Source organism: Gallinula chloropus, assembly GCF_964237585.1.
Source record: "Gallinula chloropus genome assembly, chromosome: 22".
Taxonomy (NCBI): domain Eukaryota; kingdom Metazoa; phylum Chordata; class Aves; order Gruiformes; family Rallidae; genus Gallinula; species Gallinula chloropus.
Genome location: NC_140107.1, coordinates 7153081 through 7174669, shown reverse-complemented (window position 1 = coordinate 7174669; position 21589 = coordinate 7153081). Strand labels below are relative to the sequence as shown.

The following is a 21589-nucleotide window of genomic DNA, read 5'->3' as shown; positions in this document are numbered from 1 at the left end:
TGGACCCAGGTGCGGGGTCACGGGGGGAGGGACTTGGGGGGAGTCACGGGGGGGAGGGAGTGGGGGGATTACGGGGGGAGGGACTGGGAGGGTCACGGGGGGGAGGGAGTGTGGGGGATCACGGGGGGAGGGACTGGGGGGGGTCACGGGATGGGACACGCGGCTTTGTCACACACGGGGACGTGGGGACGGGGCGCACAGCCCCGGGAACATCCCCCTCCCTTCCCCCCCGCGGGACCCCCGGACGGGGCCAGGGCAATGAACCCCGACGGGGCGGGGGGGGGGTGCCGGTGTGCCCGGTCAATCGTTAACAGCCCCGCGGCCGGCGGGGCCCAGGGTCAGCCCGGGACGGCCCCGCCAGCCCCCAGAGCAGGATGGGGGGGGGCTCCGGACCCCCACAGCCACGCTGGTGCCCAGGCAGCACCCTGGGGCTGAGGGGTGGGGGGGTCTCGGCCGCGTCCCACCCCGGGCCCAGGCCTCAGGGCCTCAGGGCCTCAGGCAGCGGAGCGCGGGAGCCCCCCCGCGGCCGCCCGGGCCCCGCCGCCCCGGCCCCGCCGCTCCCTCGGCCGCAGCTCTGCTGCCGGGGCGGAGGGGGGGGTGTGTGTGTGTTTTGGTTTTGGGGTTTCAAGCCGTGAGGTCTCACGTTTTCCAGCCTTTCCCGTTAACGTGGAGACCCGGAGGGTTCCCACCCCGCACCCCTGGGCCGGGGCGCTGCTGAGGTGGCCCGGGCAGCACAGGGAGAGCACAGCCAGCTGCTGATGTACAAACTACACGGGGTTTTTGTCTTCCCCTCTCGGGTTTGGGGTGAAAAGGGGCTGTTTCAGGTCCCTGGGTGTGTTGGACTCCCGCTCCCTTGGGAGGGGTTGGTTTCCATGGGAGTAACACCAAGGCTGAAGGGGCCACAGGATAAATCCAGCGGGGAACAAGGTGTTGGGAGTGTGACATCCCAGTTCTCCTCCTTGGCCTTCAAAGGAGGAAAAGAAGAAATAAAACAAGGGGGATTTTAGCTCTGACACAGCTCAACAGGGCAGGGAATTTAAGCAGGGGCAGCAGCAGAGGCACAGGGCCAGCCCAGGTTAGGGGCCACTGACACCCCCTGCGCACAGGGCCGGGTTTTCTTAGGCACAAGAATCGGGCTTCAGCCCCTGACTTCCTCTTCCTCACACAGCTCATGTCACTGCTTGAAGGCCAGAAGGGGGAAGGAGCTGGGTCTGAGCAGGGGAAACCAAAAACCCACCCCCAGCTTTTTTGTTTGTTCTTTACCCCCCCACAACTGGGATTCTCTCAAAAGACAAATTGGCTCCTTTGGGGCTGTAATCAAGTCAAGCTTTCTGCCCTTATTCCCTCCAAACAATGCGGGTCTCACACTCCCCATGAGGACACCAGCAAGGAATGTGGGGTTTGGGCCAGCTCAGAGGCCAAAGGCATCGAAGAATTAACAGAGAAAACAAGTCAAGTATCCCAATAAAACACCAGTGGCCACAGAGCTACTTCTGACTCCAGCCCACAGCCCCCCCAGGTCCTCACCCGACAGGGATGGGGTTGGGTTTTCTTTCCCTGCTTTTCAGAATCAGGAATTAGTCAATAAAAAAATTGAGAATTCAGTAAAGCTTTAGGTGAGCCCAGGGTGGGAGAGCAGAGCTGGGGGGGGAGCAGCTCCCCAGGCTGATTGTTCTGCCCAAGGTGTGAGGTGCTGAGCCCCCCCCAAGCTGCTCCAGGCATTTCCCAACTGGGATTCCCTACCCCAGCTGTTAATAACTGAGCTGTTTCCAATGCAGCACAGCTTTGCTGAGGATGACCCAGCAAGGACTGACAGTCAGAGTGCTGCTCCTGGCTCAGTGTGTGTGTGTGTTTGTGGTGCTTTTCCCCTCCCAACAAGAAAACCTGGATTTCTGATTTCGTGACCTTGAGGGGTTTTCCCAAGGGAAATCCCATGGGATGGGAGGTGTCTGCATTTCATACACCCCTGGAAGGAGCCATGTAACCCCCAACTTGCCTGTGACAAGGGAATACATTCAGAACAGTGCCAGCTCTCTGCCCGGTGCCACCAGACAACTTCCCACATCAGGGAGCAAAAGTGACCCCAAGGGACCAGGAATAAACCCCAGGAACCAAGCTCAGGCTGCCCAGAGACTGGTCACAGCTTCAAACCCAAGGAGAAACCTTGTTATTCTGAGGGTGAAGAGAGCAGCCAAGCCCCCTGGGTGCCGTGCAGAGGGGGCAGCGCTGAGAAGGGAGCAGCAGACACCAGTGATGCTCAACAGGATCTCACGTTTATTATTGAGAAGTGATTAATGGTGAAAAGAAAGGCAACGCCCATTCCTCATTGGCTTAACAAGAAACTGAAGAAACATATTCACTACACAGTTTACAATATTTTTTCCTTGGTTTTGTTTTTTTTTTTTGTCCAAAATTAATTTTCCTGTAAACAAAACAAAGTTTTTACCACTGTTCTCAGCTTTCAAAACCAAAAAAAAATCAAATTAATCCAGGCTTAATCTGCAAATCTGTATAATGCACAAGAACAGAACGTTTCTGAGGACTCCTAGACTTCTGAGTATAACAAAAGGGTCAGAGAAAAATGAGCCACCTTTAAAGACACAACCTCGTGGACAATTTCTGGTCAATTCTTCTTAGGCCAAAATCCCCAACTTCCCTGTGGAATTCCTCCTCTTCTTCCAGGTGGAGGGAGAAGAAGGTAAAGAACCAAAAGGTTATATTCCACTTCCCGTGGTCGATGTTACAACCTGATGTTCCAAGTGCAAATGTCAAAACCAGGGGGGGGAAGGAAGGAAGGAGGCGTGAGGGGGGGTGGGGAGGAAGCAGCAGGATTTAAAAATTAGAGGAAAAAAAAATAAAAATAAAGGCATATGCCACTTATGGGCTTGAAATCCCAAAAAAAAAACATAGTAAAAAGACAAAAACCAAAGCATTTGCTCTGAAATCACAACCAAAGCCAAAAGAAAGGGGACAGTTTTTACCTACACTCTACCTAGAAGGGGTATTTTTTTGTTGTTTTTGTTTTTAAGTCCTATGTCTGGTGAAGTTCCAATACTTCCTTTGTAAGAGTCAATGAAGTTATGGAAAAAAAAACCAACCCCAAAATAAAAAGAAGTCCTAATTCTCTCTGGGATAGTTTTGCTCTTTCTTTCCCTCTCTGAAAGATAGCTGGGATGCAATCTGCTGCAGTCTCTGGGGGAGGAATGGCCTTTCTACTTGACACGGCCTTGGCGTTCCTGCAAGAAGAGAATAAAGAGCATGTTAGCTGAGAGGGATTTTCTTCATCAGCACTTTGAGCCATGGACCTGTGAGGGAGGCCTGTCCCACACCAGCTAAGCCAGAGGAAGAGCCTTTTTCTTTGCAAAGGAGGCACTGCAGTGGGGTATGGCTAATGTGGTGATGTGCTGGGTCTGCCAGTTCATCAGAATTCTCTGCTCACAGCAGCATCACAGGCAGAATCATGGGCTCTCCCCAGGACAGATGTCACCAGGCTGCTCCAACAGAAGAGGTTTAACAGCATAAACAGGAAAAAAAACCAAACCCAACCAAAAACCAAGTAAAAAAAGGACAAACTGAGGAAGAATTGGTAAGAAAAGCGAGTCTCTGCCAGTGCTGATGGTCTGCAGGGGTGTCAAGTCCCCCTGCTCCAGGACACCAACCCACAGGATGCCTCTGCCATGGCCAGGCTGGAAACCAGCAAAGCAGAGCTCTGGGCTGGGCAAGACCCAGGCTGGATGAGAGCAGGACCCAGGGGGCTGCGGGGTCAGACGGGGCAGCGACTGCCGGGGCTGTGGCACAGCCCTGCCTGGCTCCCTGGTGCTGTGGGTCTGGCACAGCCCTGCCTGGCTCCCTGGTGCTGTGGGTCTGGCACAGCCCTGCCTGGCTCCCTGGTGCTGTGGGTGTTGCACAGAGCTCACACAGGGTGGCAGAGCAGGCCTCTGCCTTGGTCTGCAGGGACTGAACAGCCTGTGGCTCCCAGCACAACAGGCAACTCAGACCCATGGATGGCATCTCACCTGAAAACCAGCAGGACTCCCAAGGGTCGATGCCCCAGGGATGTCCCACCAGCTGCTGCTCCCACCCCTGTACCGGCCCACAGCTCTCCTCCAGCGCTGAAGGAACCCACCCTCCACACTTCTCAAGGCAGCACAGCATCAACCCAGGCACCCAGGGCTCCTCCAGCTTCTCCTGGGCCCCTACCATGTGCCACAGCCTCTTCTCTGCTAAACCCAAACCCAGTGAACTGCAGAGAAGTGGCTCTGGACCATCCCAAGGGGTTCAGAGATGCTGCCCAGCACACACTCCAAGTGCTATTTCCAGATCACCCCAAAAGTAAAACCTGTCAACAGCTGAGGGGCTCTGGGCTGATGCTCCTCCCTGCCTCTTAACCACATCTTCTCCCAGCACAGCCAGGTCCCCACAGTGTCCTGTGCAGGGCACTACAGCCTTTTGGCTCCTGTGCTCGGGGTGAGGCGAGGTAACCACTGCCTGATCCAGCCCCAAGGTGCCAAGTCCCTCCCATCTCCACCACAAAGCAGCCCCCATGGTGGGTGATGCTGTCAGGAGAGCAGGACAATCCCAGTTCTCTCTTTTGTGGTGAGTAGAGGGAAGGGAGCTGTTAGGGTTCTGAAAGCCAGGTCTGGCTGTTTCAGCTCAGGATGCTCCTCCCTGCTGCCCATTTCCCCTGCCCCAGGTTAACCAGCTCAGAAGCATCTTCCCTTCCATGCAGCAGCTCGCTGGCAGGGGGAGCACACAGCCCCTGCCACAGCTTGTCTGAGGAAACATCCTCCCCCCCACACACACTGAATCTGCTGAGAGCTGGTCTCAGAGAAGCTTCCATGCTGGGCAAACAGCATGTGCAGCCATCTATTCTCAGCAGCCTTCCCCAGGAGGGAGAGGCCTTGTGCCCAGCTCAGAGCAACACCCCAGGCTTTGGCAGCCCCTCAGCCACACGCACGTGGCGACCCAAGGAGGTGTCAGCTCCAGCTCCTGCACACAGCCTGGATGGCAAAGCAAGCCCTGTGTGATGCTGTGCACAGACTGCCTTCTGCAGAGAGGGATCAGATGAAGGCTCACACTCTCTTCAGGAACATTGGCCTCACATAAGTCAAATGAATTCCCTACTTCTGCCCAAATCTGCTGCAGGTACTGTTTGTTCCTAAAAAAGCAGCCACTGCACAGGAGCAACATGAAACTCCTGTGGAGGAGAGCAAAGCCAGCCTTGGGCAGAGGGGAAGCAGCACGTGAGGAGGAAGGTGCCAAGCCCTGTTCCTGCGCTGCTGCCAGCACCTTATGGTCACCAGGGACAGGTGGCAGTGTGACACATTCCTGCAGGAAGGAGCCACAGCTGCCTGAGCTGAAGCCTCTGTCTTCTCCAAGGGATCAGCAGGCTGCCAGGCTGAGCTGCCCCATGCTGGTGTCCTGGGTGAGCTGCAGATGGTGGCTGAGGGTCCTGCTGGGCACATCACCCTGTTACTGACCAGATGGAGCCCCATTACTCCCCTCTCCCCCAAGCTGTGGAGGTGAAGCTGCTCCGGAGGCCAGGGTATGGGTAATGGAAACATGATCCACCCTCAGTCCAAAACTGACACCCCCCAATACCCCAGTGTGCCGTGACAGAGGGCAGTGCCTTCAAGAGACAGGCTGGAGCAGATGTCCCCACGTCCCCAAGCTACAGACAGGACCAGACAAGCTTGAAGTGAACCTCTTAACTTCAGGGTGGATTATAGAACAACTTTCCCCTAGCCAGTCTTCTCTTTAAAGCCTCCTGGCTCTTCAGCCTCAAAGCATCAACCTGCTCCCCTCCATCAGTGCTGCAAACAGCATCCTACAGTGTAACACAGAAACACAGTGTGACATCTAAGGGGCTGACTCCAACACCCACCTCAGGCTGTCCTGCCCTCTGCACAGAGCAGTCTTTGGGCACAAACCTCTGTCCTGGGAGACACAGAGGCACCAGCCAAGAGCTCTACCAGGGAAGCTGCCAGGGAAGGAACAGCTCTCTACTGATTTCAATATTGCTCCTCTGGGATGTTCACTGCTGCTCTCTGGCAGCTCCTCCTGGGAAAAGGGGGTAACCAGGGCCTGGGGGATTTTTACACCATCTCATCTGCCAGCCCAAGGACAGCAGATCCCATGAAGACATCTCTGTCCTTGGGGTGATGTGGCATAACAAGCACCCAAGCATTGCAAAGCAGCAGAGGGATCTAGCAGAACACACAGCAAAGGTCAGCGTGTTGCAAACGTTCGTCCCTCCTGGCTCATCCCCCTCAGAGCTCGTGGGCTGGGGGATGGTGTAACCCACTGCCCACCCAGGGGAAGGCAGAGCAGGATCTGCACACACACATGCTGGGTGTTGCTCTGGCACACAGTCCTGGAGGGCAAAGAGATTCCATCTGAAAGGGTTTTACTCTCCCTGGCTGCACTTTTATGTGAGCCACGTCTTCCCAATCCATGGGGAAGGAGCAAGGGGGAGACAGGAGCTCAGGCTCCCACCTCCACCTCTTGAGCCCCTGAGCACATGGAGGGGCAGAAGCACCACAGCCCTGGCATGGCTGAAGCACAGAGCTGGTGAAAGGAGGACACAGGCCATCGCTGAGTCCAGTGCTGGCACCACACAGCACCATGAGCCTGTTTCTGGGCTGGTGGCACCACGCTCAGACAGGGCAGGCGTGTGCATCATCCTGCTCAAGCCACTTCAGTCCTGTCCCTGCCATCTCTGGGGGCTGCAGCAGCATCACCAGCCAGGTCCTGATAACAGCAACTGCCCCAGCTGGTGGAGAAGGCTGATGGGAGATGATGTGACCTGGTCACGCTACAGGGAGCCAACAACAGGCACAAGAGTGTGTGCTGAGACTGACTGGAGATGGTGACGCTGCTCTTACCTTGGGCAACAACAGCATCCAACCCCCACACTCCACAGGCAAGGTAAGGACACCACTGCCACGCTCCAGATGGGGAGATGGAAGGCTGGTAGCTAAGGGAAGGCCTGGAGAAGAGCCAAGAGCACAGGTCCCAGCTGTGCAGCGTACCAACCACAGCCTCCTTTACACACTGAGGTGGTCCTACATGCCAAAGGCATTGCTCACCCAGTAGCTGCCCACACAGGAACAGGAGATCACTTCCTTGGTGTGATCTACACTCCCAAAGGGCAGAGACACCCAGCCATCAAGCACTGGCCTGGAGACACACAGAGCCCTCCCTCCTCAGGCTGCTCAGCAGCTCCACACCAGCTGCAGCAGGCTGCTGTCTGAGTGCTCCCAGCACTGCTCATCCCACCCCAGATGTGATCCCAGCAAACGATGCAGTGGGATTTCCACGTGCCCATGTCCAGGGCAAACCTCTGACTCTCCTCAGAATCCAGGGGTTACAGCAGCTCCCTGCCTCAGATGTGCCCCAGGCAGCCTCCCCAGCAGCACAGCTCACAGGTACAGTCAGCACAAGTGGCTGATGATGCATCACTATTACACTCATCTGCTCCACACACAGCCTCAAGACCTAACTAACCAAACACAAGGTTTTCCTGCTGCCAGCATTAGAAAGCCATCTGAGCTCCAGAGCAGAGCTACATCCCAGTCAGCCTCACCCAGGAAGGGGGATAAAAATCAGACACAGGGCTCTGGTTATACCCAGACATCTTCATCCCACCCCTCACTCAGAGCTCAGCACCAAGAATGCAGACAGCAGAGACACAGATAAAAGCAACTGGAGGCACCAGGCAGGCCAGGAGCAGTGTCCTTTTCAAATGTTCTTTCTCAGATCAGGAAGGACCTTTTGCTTTACAGATCAAAATCTAACACAGCAAACCCAAAGGGCCACAGAACCCAAGAGGGGCAAACTCACATGGCTGGAAAAGCAAGAGCCAAGCAGGGGTGCAACTGGTCAGCCCCTGAAAAATCAGCCTTTGCCCCCAAAGATGCTGAAGGCAGCAGGAGCAGCATCCCCACTGCACAGGCAGGGCTGGGCAGTTGGGAAGCTCTGGCTTCTCTCAAAACCAGAGCACGCTGGGTGCTGCCACACACCAGCCCCCTCACCCTCCAGTCAGAAGGGAGCAAAGTCACAGAGAGTGAACAAGGAACAGCAAGAGCAGTTCCCTGTACACCCCTGTAAGCCACCAGTGCCTCAACACCAGTGAGCATGGGCACAATGTCACACGTTCAGTTTCCACACCACAGCAGCTAGCTGGGGGGTAGGGGGAAGGAGCACGGGGTTTGGGCCAGATGTTCCCCTGGCAGTGGGTTTTACAGGAGGGAGGTGATGCCAGCAGCCACACTGCTGCTCCCCAGCATCTTTCAAGGCACCTTTAAAACTGATGCAACCAATTGCAAAGAACAAACCTCTCCCTGCTTAAACATCACGTTCGATTGCATGAATAAAGCAGCCTGATTCCCATAAACACTTCTAATTGCCCTCCCATAGAGAGCCTTGTCCCACAGGGCAAAACTCGTGCAGTACAAAACAGAATGGGGGAAAAGCTAAGAACAAACATAAATATTTAGAGCAAAGAGCAAGGCAGCACAGCCTGGGAGCACTCCCAGTGGCTTTCTGTGCTCCAAATAGGGGCTGGAGCTGGACTTGCTGGCTTTGGAAAGCACAGATAAAGTAACAAGTCCTTAGGAAGGAAAACACAATCCTGTGCATCTTAATCCATGGAGGTTTTGTTCCTCCCTGTCCAGAGGACTGGCCATGTTTCTTTTGTGCAGTCTGCCAACACTTCCCATCTGGGAGCTTGAGCTCCCCACTGCAGAGCCTGGCTCTGGGCTTTGCCCTGTGTATCCACACTGAGGTGCTCACAGAGCAGGGAAGGAAGTTAAGAGCAGGGATGTAAGTAATGCAAGTACAACTGAACACACAGCCTTAAGCCAACAGCATTGAGCTGCTGACAGTGTTCACCCCAGGCTGCCTCTGAGCATCACTCCAGAGCTCTGCCCTACACCAGAGAGTGAGGGGATTCTGTCTGTGAACAGACTAACACTCACATGACGTGTGTTTCACGACCTTGGTTACCTTAAATCATGGCTCATGCAGTGTTAGCACCACACACCACAGCAGATGGCATCCAGTTACAAGCAGGGGAGAGAGCAGAGCCTTCACCCTGCCAATAGGCAGGGAAGGAAACTAAGAGAGTGTGGTTTCTTTTCTACACAAGATTAGAAACAAAAGACAAAGCTTTAGGTAGATTTTATCTTCTTCTAAACTGGTATTACATTACAAGAAACAGCTCTGCAGTTAACCACATTAGAAAATAGCTCAGCATTGTGCTTTTAATAAAATAGCTGAGGTAGGACAACTGCTGCCAGGTACAGGCACCAGCATCCCAGAAAATGAGAGTGCTTCAGTAACTGTGCATCTCCACAGCCCCTCAGGATCCCAGACTGGGCTGGGTTGGGAGGCACCCCAAGGATCACAGAGCTCCAACCCCCTGCCACAGGCAGGGACACCAACCTCCAGGCCTGGAGCTACACAAGGTTGCCCAGGGCCCCATCCAACCTGGCCTTGAACATCCCCAGGGACGGGGCACCCACCCCCTCTCTGGGCAGCTGCAACAGGTCAACTGACTTTAAAATTGTGTATTAACATTTTGTGAATGTTGTTTAAAGACTGCTACTGAGATACTAACTGTGAGGGGCAAGGCTACAAGAGAAGTGCAACAGGCTTGCCCTCCCACCACTCTGCTTCCACCCTGCCCACAGTGAAGTGGCTCATGCCTGCTCCCATTGCACAGATGAAGAAACAAAGTCCTCACCTTACAAGAGAAAAGGATTAGAGCACCAGCTAGATCCAAGCCTTCCTCTCCTTTCTCCTGCCTGTAAACAAAACTAGAACACAGCCAAAACCATGTGAGAATGCCTGAAGTGCTTTGCACTTTCCTGGCTTAAAGATATCTTAAAGATAAGGCACTCCTTATGTCCACCAAACCACTACAGTAAGCAGTAGGGTTTCTGTTTCCTCTGTTACTGGGCAAACACATGAGCAGAGACACACAGAGAGGATTGAAAAGGCCTGGAAACAGCTGAAACAATGTGCAGTACTGAACAGTGGAGGGTACTCACAGCAAGGAAACTCTGTCCTGGTGCATCAATCAACTGCACTATGGCCAGGACTTGGAGCAGCAGCAGCAAATAGCCTTGGGATCCTGGGATGAGAGGAGCAGTGCCAGCACAGGCAGCATTCCCTTGGGTCTGCTGGAAGCTGTTGGCTTTGCCTGGCTGTGCAATACCCAGGAACAGAATCTGGTAGTCAGCAGCACTGTCCTGCTGGGTCTGGCAAAGCCACACCAAACTGCACAGTACCAAGAGGGAGAAAGGAGTGCCAGCCCATGTTAGAGGCAATATGCTCTTTCCCCTCTGAGATTACAAATTAGGAAGAAAAAGAGCTTTGCAAAATACATCAGGAAACATCCTTTTTTTTCACAAGGACTGAAATACTCTGCTAGTTTCACACAGTCTCCTGTAACACCACTGACTCTTCCCTGGAATGAGCCCTGAAGGGGGGCAGTGACACTTGCCACTATTAATACTCCTCGAGCCCGCGGACGGTGTCAGCTGAGACACAGAGCAGCTCCTTTCTGAAAATAACCACTCCAGGCTGGCCAGTCACACCTCTCTGTTTCGGTGCTGGTGCACCTCAGCACAAAAAAACCCTGCAAAAACCCACCCCACAGAGCTGACTCAACCCCCAGGTCGCAGTCAGGGAGTCCCAGCTGCAGCACTGTGGCCCTGGAAGGGACAGGACAAGACTGGTTTGCATGGGGTGGCCTTCCTAAAATCCCTGGAACCTGCAAGTCACCCAACCCTGGGCAAGGTGATGGGAGAAAGAACCACAACAAACTTCCCTTGGAGTTGACACTCATTGTTTTTTCCCCCACAAAACATAAGCTATTAACCTTTTGCAGGCAAGCAGATCACTGCCTAAAGGGCACTGCAACATCCCTAGAAATAAAGGTGTATTACTATGGGCTAGGGATTTTCATTATTGGGTTTTTACTGAAGATAAAACAGTCCTTACAGTGAAAAAGTCAGAGACACTTTTGGTCTACCACAAAAGCAGCTGCCATGGGTTTCAAGAAGTCCTAAAATGCACTGGGAGTCAGCTTCATCATTTTGGGTCAGCATCCAAACCTTTTAAAAGCCTTGATTAGTGGAGAAAAGGCCCTTAAAGAATGGAGATTAGTCTTTGAGAACAAGATGTGCACAGGAGACACAACAGGACAAGCAAGAGCATGATGACAGTTTCCAACACTGAACCATTCACCCTCCTTCACTGTCTGAAGGGAACAGCACACACACCAAGCAGGGCATTTTTCATATCACTTCTGAGAACTATTTTAGGGAATTCTGAAAAGGTGACTAAGGATGAGAAGTATAAAAGAATATTCAAGAGTTCCCAGAATTTCACAAGAGCTCATCCATCTGCTTGGGTAGCAAGCAGGAGCCAAATTGCAGATCAGACAATGGTTCAGGGGAGTTGAAGTCAAGTGAAACAACTGCAGCTCACTAGAAGTTCAAAACAACCCAAACCTTGAGACATTTGAGCTTCAAGGAACAGGAATGCAGAACATTAACATACTGCCACCATCCAAAAAACCTGTGGCAAAGACAGAAGAGCTGGTAGCAATGGGATTTCCCCAACACAAAAGCAGCATGACAGACTGCAGGCAGGGAGCTGTGCCACCAGCTGCTGCCAGAGCAGGATTTGAACTTTCCAGGGCCTCAACTCTGATTTCTGATTTATTTTTTTTTAATCCAGGTGATTACCTGAGATGCTTCAAGGCAGACACAGCATGGCTTGGGGCTTGGGGTTTTTTTTTGCCACTCACAGTCCCATGGTGACCATCAGCATTCACTCCAGGGTGGGGGAGGTAAAAAGCCCTCCTTGAGCAAAGTGACTGCTTCTCAATGAAACCATGGAAGGAGCAGTTACAAAACCCTCAGCCATCTTCAGGGCTGCATCAGCAAGGGACTGAGGAGGTCAAACTGCTGCTGAAAGAAAGATCAAGTCACTTCCTCTGTGCCGGATGCAACAGGGCAGGGGCCCTGGGCACGCAACAAAGAGTGAGTCAATGGCAACAGGCAAACACCAGCTATCTACAAGGCTCCTCTAGAGCTCTGAGTTCCAGAGACAAATGACTAAGTTTCCTTTGAAAGAACATTTTCCTAACCAACTGCTTCTGCCCTGGAACGACACACTGAATGAACTCAATCATCATTGAGAAGGGAGACGCCTGTCAGCTCCTGTCACTGCTTCTGACCCTCGCAGGACAGGACCTTTCAGGGGAGAAGAGTTCACAATCCCACTGGAAAGATGAGTAAAGACACCTCACAGCTTAAGAAAATTGCTGAGTCACATTTTTAGTATCTCCCCAGTTTTCAGACATTGCAGCTCACAGACACCGCAGCCTCCAGCAGCAGAGACCATCAGTCTGTCCACCTTTCCCCCAGCCTTCCCCACTCTGCTGCTTTTCCTTCTGCTTGCTACCTGCTCCGTTACCCAGCACTGCCCCCTGCCCACCCAAACCCCACCTGCCTCCAGCAACACCCCCCACCCTTTGCATTCCTGCACCTTGCTGAGGTCTGTCCCTTTCGCACTGCAAACCTCTGCTCCCTGAAGTCACACCTGGAGCACATGAGAAGCCCCAACTCCTAAGAGATCCTGCACAGAGTGGTTGTCTGATGGAGTTCAAAACCTCAGGTAGTGAAAGAGAAGCCACCACTTCAGCACAGGCTGGGTACCACACAGGAACATTTCAGGACGTGACACGTCTCACAGGTTCTCACACAAAGTCAAGTTTACAGCCCTGCACCTCACAAGCTGTTCCTCCCTTGGAAAGTCTTCTTCAAGCACAGTAACCACCACGGTATCAGCTACAAAATGTGACCCCCCTTTGTGTATGGCTGATACTATTTATACTGACAGTGCTCCAGGTAAGAGGCAGAGATAAACAAGTCAAAGCTGCATCCGCTGTCACAGTGAGCAGTCACTGCTCCTGACTCAGTTCAGCTGCCAGGTGGAAAATTCCCCACTGCTGAAACTAGAGAGATCATGGGGAACCTTGGTAAACTCCCACAAAGCTGTGCTGATGCTAATTAGTAATTACTGTTCTGATCAAACACAAGCAACACCCCTACTGCGGGGAGGGTCGGCTGCAGCTATCACAGTTGCACCCAAGGAAGATTCGAGGTCCTCTGGTCAGAGAATTTCAGGCAGGCTTTTCAATTAGCAAACCTCCTGTTAAGGAATCACAGGTGACAGCAGGCGTGGAGCCAAGCAGCAGGCCAGTGCAGCTCAGGTGCCATGCTCTGGGCAGTGCCCACCTGCTTCACACACAGCCCAGCTCGCTGCCCAGGGAGCAGGACGACCGCATCCACCCAGAAAGGACAAGCACTCATGGGCTTAAACTGCACTGAGGCAGACTGAGGCTGGGCACTACACAAAGCCTTCTAATGGGAAGGGTAATTAAGCACAGGAATAGGTTGCCTGGGGAGGGACAGGAACTGCTGTTCCTGAAGGTTTACAAGTGGTGGGAAACATCTGTCAGGTTGACCCTACTTTGGGCAGGGGGTGGATTAGTGGCTGTTCAAAGACCCAACTCGTCTCTAACTACTCCCCAAACCCCTCACTGATCTCCTACTTCAAACTGTTCCGATCCAGGAGCTGACAACAGCACAGGAATACACTTTGTTTAGATTCCAGTACTTGGGCAAAGGCTGAGACTCAGAGCAACTGAAGGGCAGGCAACTGCAGGCAGGGCCTGGGTGAGCCTCCTCACCCTGCTCTGCTGGGGTGCTGCCACCCATTTCCAGCCCAAACAGGGGCTGCATTTTTGGGTAGCAGGTTCCACATGTGAGCACGCAGCTAGCCAGAAGGCAGACTGATGCTTACAGCCTCACACCCCGGATTTAGCCTGGCACAAGGCAGCCCTCCTGCATCTCCTGCCCCACAGGACTCGGCCCAGACAGACAGACAAATTACCTTTTTAACATTTTCCTCCTCCTCTTGGCGTTTCTCATAGTGTGAGAAGTCATCGAAGATGGAGGTGGTGTGCTTGTAGGTGGCAATGATTTTCAACACCTGCTTAGCCTTTTCCAGAGGCACCTCCTGAGTGTCCCTGGAGTTGGTCACTGGTTTATTCTCGTTGTTCTCTAGGCGGATGTGTCGCAGCTGGCTGTTGGGAACGTCCTTCACAAAAATCCACCTGACATCAAAACGTCCCTTCCACTTGTCCTGGGACCACACACCCGCACACGTGTTATAGTCCACAGCAGATTTCATCTCTGCTACTCCGCAGAAGTGACCACTACCGTTGACACTGAACAGTAAGTACACGGGGCCCTTCCCGTTCATGGAGCGATAGGCAGCATCCAGTCTCTTGTTGCCGTGCTCTGTGCTGCACCAGATGTTGTATTTGATGGAACGGTGGATATCGTCCTCAGAGTAACTCTTAATGATGAAAACCCGGCCGTGCTTTGGGTTCCAGTCAAAATCCTTGGGGTTGTAGTTGTTGATGGATCTCAACTTCTCCAAGACCGGGTGAGGCTCCGCGGGAGCAGAACCAGAACTGGCCTGAGACGGTGCCACTCCGTTCCCATCCACTCCGTTCTGACCAAACCCACTGCCACGGTTACGAGGGGCAACCCAGCGGGCGGGCTGAGCCGCCTGCTGCGGCACGGGCAGCTGGGCCGGCTGCGGGGGCGGCGGGGGAAGCGGCTGGGGCTGCTGCCCACCTGCAGCCTGTGCCACCGGTGGGCTGGTATTGATGGGCTGGCCCATGGGTTGGGGGGACACCTGGGCTGGCTGCTGACCAATATTCTGAACTAAAGCCTGCGAAGGGGCTTTTGCCACTGGCCCTTTGTTATCCCAAGTTCCGATATCCATGTTATGTTTTATCGGGGGCGGTGGAAGACTCGAACCTGCAATGCCATTCTTGGTCTTCAGCTTGGGCTGCTGCTTGGCTGGTTTGCTAGCGATGTCAGCCCAGGAGGTGGGCTTTGGGGGAGCGATGGTAGCCGGGGGCAAACTGTTAGATGCCACGATGTTACTGGTAATGGACCCGCTCCCGACAGCCGAACCGACGACTTTGGGGACGCTGCTGGCGACGTCCGTGCTGCCCAGCTTCAGAGCCGCCATCCCTTGGTCGATGGTGTTCATGCCAGGAGCCTTGTTCAGAGTCTCGTTAGCAAAGGCAGACTGCCCATCGATCATGGCTCCACCCAGTGAGCTAGGGGCATAGGCGTAATTGCTACTGTAGCCAGAGCTTTGAGTGGATTGTCCCTGAGAACTGTTATTCCCCCAGGCCGAGAAGTCGATCCCGCTTGGGAAGAAGTTAAAGCCGTGCTGCCCGAGGAATGGAGTGCTGCCCAGGGCCCCTGGCTGCCCAAACATGGCATCTGGGAGGAAGTGAGGCTCCCCGTTGCTCAGCTGTCCGTAAGAGGTTAGGTAGGGCATGGGGGGATCCCCCCCCGTAGACCAGGCAGCTTCACCTAAGGAGTAGGAGAATCCGATGGAGGGGCTGTAGTAGTTGGGTAAGTAGGAGTCAGACATGGCAGTGTAGGCATTGTTCTGAAAAAAACACAACACCAAACAGACAAAGAGAGAAATAAGCACTGAGTGGTGAGGAGGAGCTGAGCAGCTTTCAAGGGACCAGGAATCAAAGCCATCTTAGATTTCCCGTGCCCCACCCCTCCATACCTTAAGGCTGGGCAGATAAACAGGCCCGGCCTTGAAACACCTCCTTTGTTAGGAGCACTCTGAAAACTGTTTTATTGCCAGGATGATTAAACACAAAGGCTTAGCAAGCTTCCCATGCTGGAACCAGAGCACACTGTGCTCCTGATGGTGTGGGATGGGGCACTGGACTGCCCCACAGCTCCCGCTCAGGCTACCAACAGCTTCTTACCCAGCGCCTTCTGCCTTCCTATCTCCTTATCTTCTACTGCTTGTAGCTTCTACCACAGGGTTTTCCTTTCCTAACACACCTATCAGCTCTTGTTCTGGGGTTTGGTGGAGGGAAGGGGAATACACCAGGAAAAAGTCCAGTGGAACTGCCCTGCCAAAACCACACGTGTCTCCAGCTGCCTTAAACTTACTACCCAAGGAAACAGCTTTATCCCCACAATTTAAGGTTTCAGAGCTCAAAATATCCCAAGAACTTGCAGACAAATGGGGATTTAAAGCTTATTTGTCAAAACACAGACTGCTCCAGTGTTGTGGACACATACAAAAAACACCCCAACCTGAAAGTGGAGGGTAATTAATGGGGTTCCAATAAGTAATCAACAGGATTTCCGTAAGAGCCTTTTCAGCATGGTGACAGCGACACAAGAAAGCAGGCTTCAGACTTGTGGGGAAGGGGAAGCTGTTCCATGCCTTGGTTTCTCTTGTAATATCCACACAGCCTTCAGGTCACAAAAAGAAATGCCTGATTTTACAGTTAGGGACATCTCAGACATCACCAGGATTTGCTTACATGGGAACAGCTGTCCTTTGGCATCCACAGCCATGCTCCCCAGGAGCAGTTAAAAGCCAGGCTGATGGACATTACCATCCCATAACCTGTGTGCAGACAGCCCCATGCTGCACAGCCCTTCCCTGCCAGCCCAGTGCAGCTGAGAGGAGGAGTCAGGTCCAGTTCCTGTTGGAAAGCTTGGCTCACAGCAGGCTCTGCTCCATTTTTCATTCAATCACGTTTTCACGTGCCAGGCGCAGCTCCCAGGGGACTTCATGCCACACTGGATCCGTGGAGCCTCTCAAGATGGCTCTGGCACCCTCCAGAAATAGCTGGCTTGCCTCTCCACTGAGCTACAGCAAAGCAACAGGTTTGGAGCTGTAATAACCCAGCCCCAAGTGTACAAAAATCAATAGGGACTACTGAAGATACAGTCCTCAGAGACAAGGTGTGTTCTGTTGTAGGGAACACTGAGGGCTTTCTGTGTAACTCCATGCTGTGGGCACATGAAGACTCAGAGGTGTTCTCCCCTGCTTTTCAGAGGTGTTCTCCCCAGCTGTTCTGCTCTCCCAAGGAAGGGATCTCAAGAGCAAATCGCTCACAAAACTCTTACCCTGGGTACAGTCTTACTGAGGAACTCAGTCCAGCTAAACCCAAAGCAACCAGCAATCTTGAGGGTTTCATCTGCCCAAAACCACTAATACTGACACAACTAATTTGCAAGACAAATGAAGGAACTTAAAAATAATATATACAGTTTTGCACCAGCAAAGTCTGTTTCTAACCCCCTCAGCTTTAGGAGAAACAACACACTCCCCTGGAAACGAGCTTCAGTGGCACATCAACATGCCAGCCTGTACCTAAAACCTGAGCCCAGCAGGCACAGCAGCAGCTCCCTCTCTGCAGGACGTTGCTGTCAGGTGAAAACCTATCCCTCCCTGTCACCTCAAGACACTGTCTTACATGCTGTGAGGTATTGCACTTCATGAGGTATTTCACACCAGGTGCATGAAGCTGTTACCTGCCTTCAGCAGCTCTACTCACACAGCAGGGAGGCAGCACGGGCAGCTGAGAGCAGAGTCCAGGCTGCTGTTCACCCCACTTTGCTACCAGACCACCTCACTCTGCTCCTCTGCACTCACACAACTGACAGAGTTACTGATTACTATGCAAATAAAACTTCACTGGCTCTTAATTCTCTCCCATGACTAAGCCCTTCTGTCCAGTTATTTCCTCAAATACACTCCTCTTCACAGGAACAGAACCAGGGTTTAAGTTCACTTATTGCTGCTGTCAAGCTTTCCTTTTAAACTCTTGAAGAATCACTTACTGTGTACCTGAGCTTTAAAATACAGGGTAAGTAGTTTCCTAAGCTGAAATTGCACCCAAACCAGCAGCTCCTGAGCAAAGAGGCACCAAACCTTAGAAGCTGTTACCCAGTGCCTGCGTGGAGCACTCCAAAAGCAGCTTCAGAAGCCATGTGCACCACCCTGTAGCCATGGTTTGCACTTAACTCCTTCTTCAGAGCCTCATCTCTAACCCCCCATCCTCAGAAACAAGGTGCAGGCTTCGTGCTGCTGTCCTGGGAGCCCAGCTGGTGGGCTCAGCAGAACCACAGTGTGTCCCCCCCAGACTGAACCCGACAGCGCTGGGGCTTTGAGGGTGAAAACACGGAGCTGAGAAGCAGCACAGGGTGGACAGGAGCTGAGATAGTCACCCTAAAGCTTCATTCAAAGTTAAAGCACCAGTTTTATCTCACTCCTGCTGAATTTCTGGAGGAACAGCCCCTCCTGGGGTGTGCTCCAGTTGCTTCCTGACTTCCAGAGTTTACTGTTACCAGCATGACACATGCAAAAAGAAACCAAACATCCAGAAGTTCTGCACCAAACATGCAAAACAGGGCAGAGCATGTTGCTCTGAGCACCACAGGAACACTCATTCCCTCCAGGAGACTGAAATAAAACAATGATTTGTGAGAAATACTTCCACATTCAGGAAGAAGATGGAAATTGGTGATGTTAATTTCTGGGATAGAGGGAAAAAAAAAGCACAATTCAGTGATAGCAACCAGGGAAGTAGCTGGTTTTATTCAAGACTTGAGAAAGTAATCACACTCTCTTGCCCTGTGCAGGGAGAGTTTAGGCTTGAGAGCTGAAAGCAGCAACAGGTTGAATCCTAAACTTTATCAACTGCTGAAAGGAGCTTAAAGGCTGCTCAGCCTCATGTCTTTAGCACTAACTAGGACAACACTTGTTGAAATTTTAACTGAGACAGAGATTTGTCCCTCTGTTCCAATAAAACATGAAAAAAAGATGCTGACTAGTACAAACAATCAGAAAAAATCCAGGAAAGGCAAACTAGAGCAGCTTATTTTTACTGATCACAACTGGAGAGGGAAGAGGAGCCAGGAGAATGAGCTAACTGCTCCAGTCCTACTACAGATGTTTATCTCTAATGCTCACTTGTACCATCTAATCGGCTGAACTCCATCTGTTGTGTGTCACACTCATTAAGAAAAACAAACAAAAACCAGCTAACAGTGGAGCTAACCTTAAATAGAAAGCTGGGGAAAAGTGGCTGGAAGTTTGACTTTCAGGGCTCAACTTCTAAAGTTCTCCAAAAGTCTTACCAGCCCTTATCACACGTGTGTTCTGTGGGGGGTTTTTTTGGTGAAAAACACAGAAACCCCCATGACACAGACTTTCAGTTTGCTTGGTGGAGAGATAAGAATGTTGATTAGATCCTCCAAAAGCCCTGGGAGTGTAACTGCACAGTGTGAAGCAATGTCACAGGGTAGCACAGAGCATCTCTCCTCACACAGCATGAGGAGCCAGAAAGCAGCAAGGAAACAAGGTCACAACAGTAAAACTGAAAGAGCAGAAATGGTAACTGCAAGGCAGTGACATGGGAAAGGAGGCTGCACACCAACTGTAGGAAGTCCTTACACCCTCAAGAAGCAGCTAAAACCTTCATACCTCACCCACCACGGCCTAAGGGCGCTCAGGGGTTTCTACCTGGTGAAACTCAGGTGTGAAATGGCACAGTTAGGGTAAGAAAGCCAGCAAACACCAAAACAGGGTGAGCAGGGAGGCAGGAGAACGGCCAAAATCCACTTTCACTAGGAAACAGCCGGGCTCTGGGCGCTCCCTGCCCCTCGGCAGGTCCTCTGTACTCACCGGCCTGGCCTGGGGGCTCAAGTAGGGTTCAAAGTCATCATCGTTTAACCCATCCTTCTGGTGCACAGAGCCGTTTTGCACTGCGGAGAGACGCTGCGCGTTAGGAGGAGCCCTGCCGCCCGACCCCAGCCTTTCCCCCCCGCCTCCCCGAGCCACAACCCCCAGCGCCGCGGGGAGGGAGGGAGGGAGGGAAAGAGGGAGCACAGGGCGCTTCACCGCCGCGCCAAACTTTCCCCCGGCCCCAGCAGCGCCGGCGGGTTCCGCAGCCCGCGGGGCGCCTCCTCCCTCCGCTGCGGGAAGGCCCCGCGGCGGGGATCCCCCCCCACACACCCGCCCTCCCCGCGGGATCCCCCCGCGGCTCTCACCTTTGTTGCCTTGGCCCTTGGGTCTCTGGCGCGGCGGCGCGACATGGGGGAGAGAGAGAGAGAGACAGAGCGGTGAGTCAGGGGCGCGAAGCGGCCCCGGCGCGGGCGGGGAGCCCGGCGAGGCCCAGCCCGGCCCGGCCAAAGGGGGAGGCCCGGCCGCGCCGCAGCACAATGGAGGCGCGGCCCTCGGGGAGAAGGGAAGCGAGGAGAGCGGGGAGGCCGCGGCCGCCACCGCCAGACCCGGCCCGGCCCTCACCCCCGCCGCTAGGCCGCAAGCCGCGGCCTCGCCTAGCGGGCCAGGCCCGGCGCCGCGAAGGGGAAGGCCGGGCGGCGGGACGACTCCTACCTGCTCCAGGAGGCTGCTGGCCGACATGGCTCCGCGGCGGGGCTGCTGGCGGGGCGGGGTGGGGCGGGGCGGCGGCGGCTTTGTCCGGGGCGCGGGCGCGGCGCGGCTGCCTGGCGGACTCCGACTCGCCCGCGGCGGCGGCGGCTGCCTGAACTAGGGTGACGCTCTAGCCGCCCGCCCCCCCCCCACCCCCAACCCACCCCCCCCCTTACTACTACCACCACCTCAACTCAACTCCGCGCCTCTCGCCTTCTCCTTCCGGCCCCCGCGCCTCTGGCCCGGGCCCGCCGCCTGCGCGCCCACACGCGCTCCCCGGGCGTCACGCGGCACCTCCGCGCGCGCGCGCGCCGCGCTCCCAGGCACAATGGCGCGGGGGGGGGGGTGTGTGTGGGGGGGGGGGGTGTGGGAAGGGAGGGAAGAGCATGGGGGGGGGTGTGGGGGGGCGCGGTGGATGCCGGGCCGGTGGAGGACCGGTGGGATGAGCGCCCCCTCTCGGCCGGGCGCGGCGGGACGAGCGGCGCGCTCTTAAAGGGCCAGGCGCCCCCAGATCCATCCCCCCCCCCGCCTTTGCGAGGCCCGGCTGCAGCCCCCCCCCCGCACATCCAGCCCACCCCCCGTGCTCGGGGTACGGCGCCCAGATCCCCGGGGCTCTCGCAGCCCGCCAGGACCCCCCCCCCCCCCAACCCCCAAGGGCTGGGCGCGGATCAGCGGGGACAGCCCCGCCTGGATTTGGGGGGGGTCCCCTAAACCAGCCGCCCCCTCCCCAGCCCCGGGGCTGCCCGCGCAGCACAAGGCCGAGGGGAACGGGCTGCCGGGTGCGGGGAGAGGCTGAGCCGCGCTGCAGCTCCGCGGGTCGGCTCCCGGGGCTGGGGGGGGGGGGGGGTGGGGGGGTAACGGCCGAGGGTCCCGGCTGGAGCAGGGGATCCCCCCCCTCCCCATCACGCTGCGCTCAAGGCGCCGGGGCTGCGGTGGCCCCGCCGAGGAACCGTTGCGGCTTGGGGCGATTTTCCCCCTTTTTAATGCCAAAAAACCCAGCCCAACGCCCCCTCCTCCTCCTCACCCACCCCCCCCCCCCCCGGCTGAGGTTCCCTTGCTGAATATTTCCAAGCAAAAGCACCTGCACCCCCCCCAAAACCTTCCACACCCCCCCCCCAAACGTGTGTTCCCCCCCCAACAGCAGCGCCCGGTGCTCCCCCTGCCCCCATCTCCCCACTGCAGGGTGTGGGGGGGGGGGGCGCAGAGGGACCCCAGACCCTTC

General features: G+C 54.7%; 1 protein-coding gene across 1 annotated transcript; it reads right to left on the bottom strand.

Moving 5' to 3' along the window:
• Positions 1-2251: 2251 nt before the first annotated feature.
• Positions 2252-20606, bottom strand: YTHDF2 (YTH N6-methyladenosine RNA binding protein F2). Its single transcript, XM_084274187.1, has 5 exons — positions 20332-20606; positions 19986-20010; positions 19621-19700; positions 13972-15558; positions 2252-3236 (listed from the first exon to the last, which is right to left on the bottom strand). The coding sequence occupies exons 1-5, from the start codon at positions 20356-20358 to the stop codon at positions 3213-3215; spliced, it is 1743 nt and encodes a 580-aa protein (XP_084130313.1). The 5' UTR covers positions 20359-20606; the 3' UTR covers positions 2252-3212.
• Positions 20607-21589: the final 983 nt, after the last annotated feature.

Coding starts and splice junctions, on each gene's coding strand:
- YTHDF2 (XM_084274187.1), bottom strand. CDS start 20,358: ATGTCGGCCAGCAGCCTCCTGGAGCAG. Junction 20,011..20,331: donor CCAGCAGCCTCCTGGAGCAG/GTAGGAGTCGTC, acceptor CCGCCGCGCCAG/AGACCCAAGGGCCAAGGCAA. Junction 3,237..13,971: donor AGGAGGAAAATGTTAAAAAG/GTAATTTGTCTG, acceptor CTCTTCTTGCAG/GAACGCCAAGGCCGTGTCAA.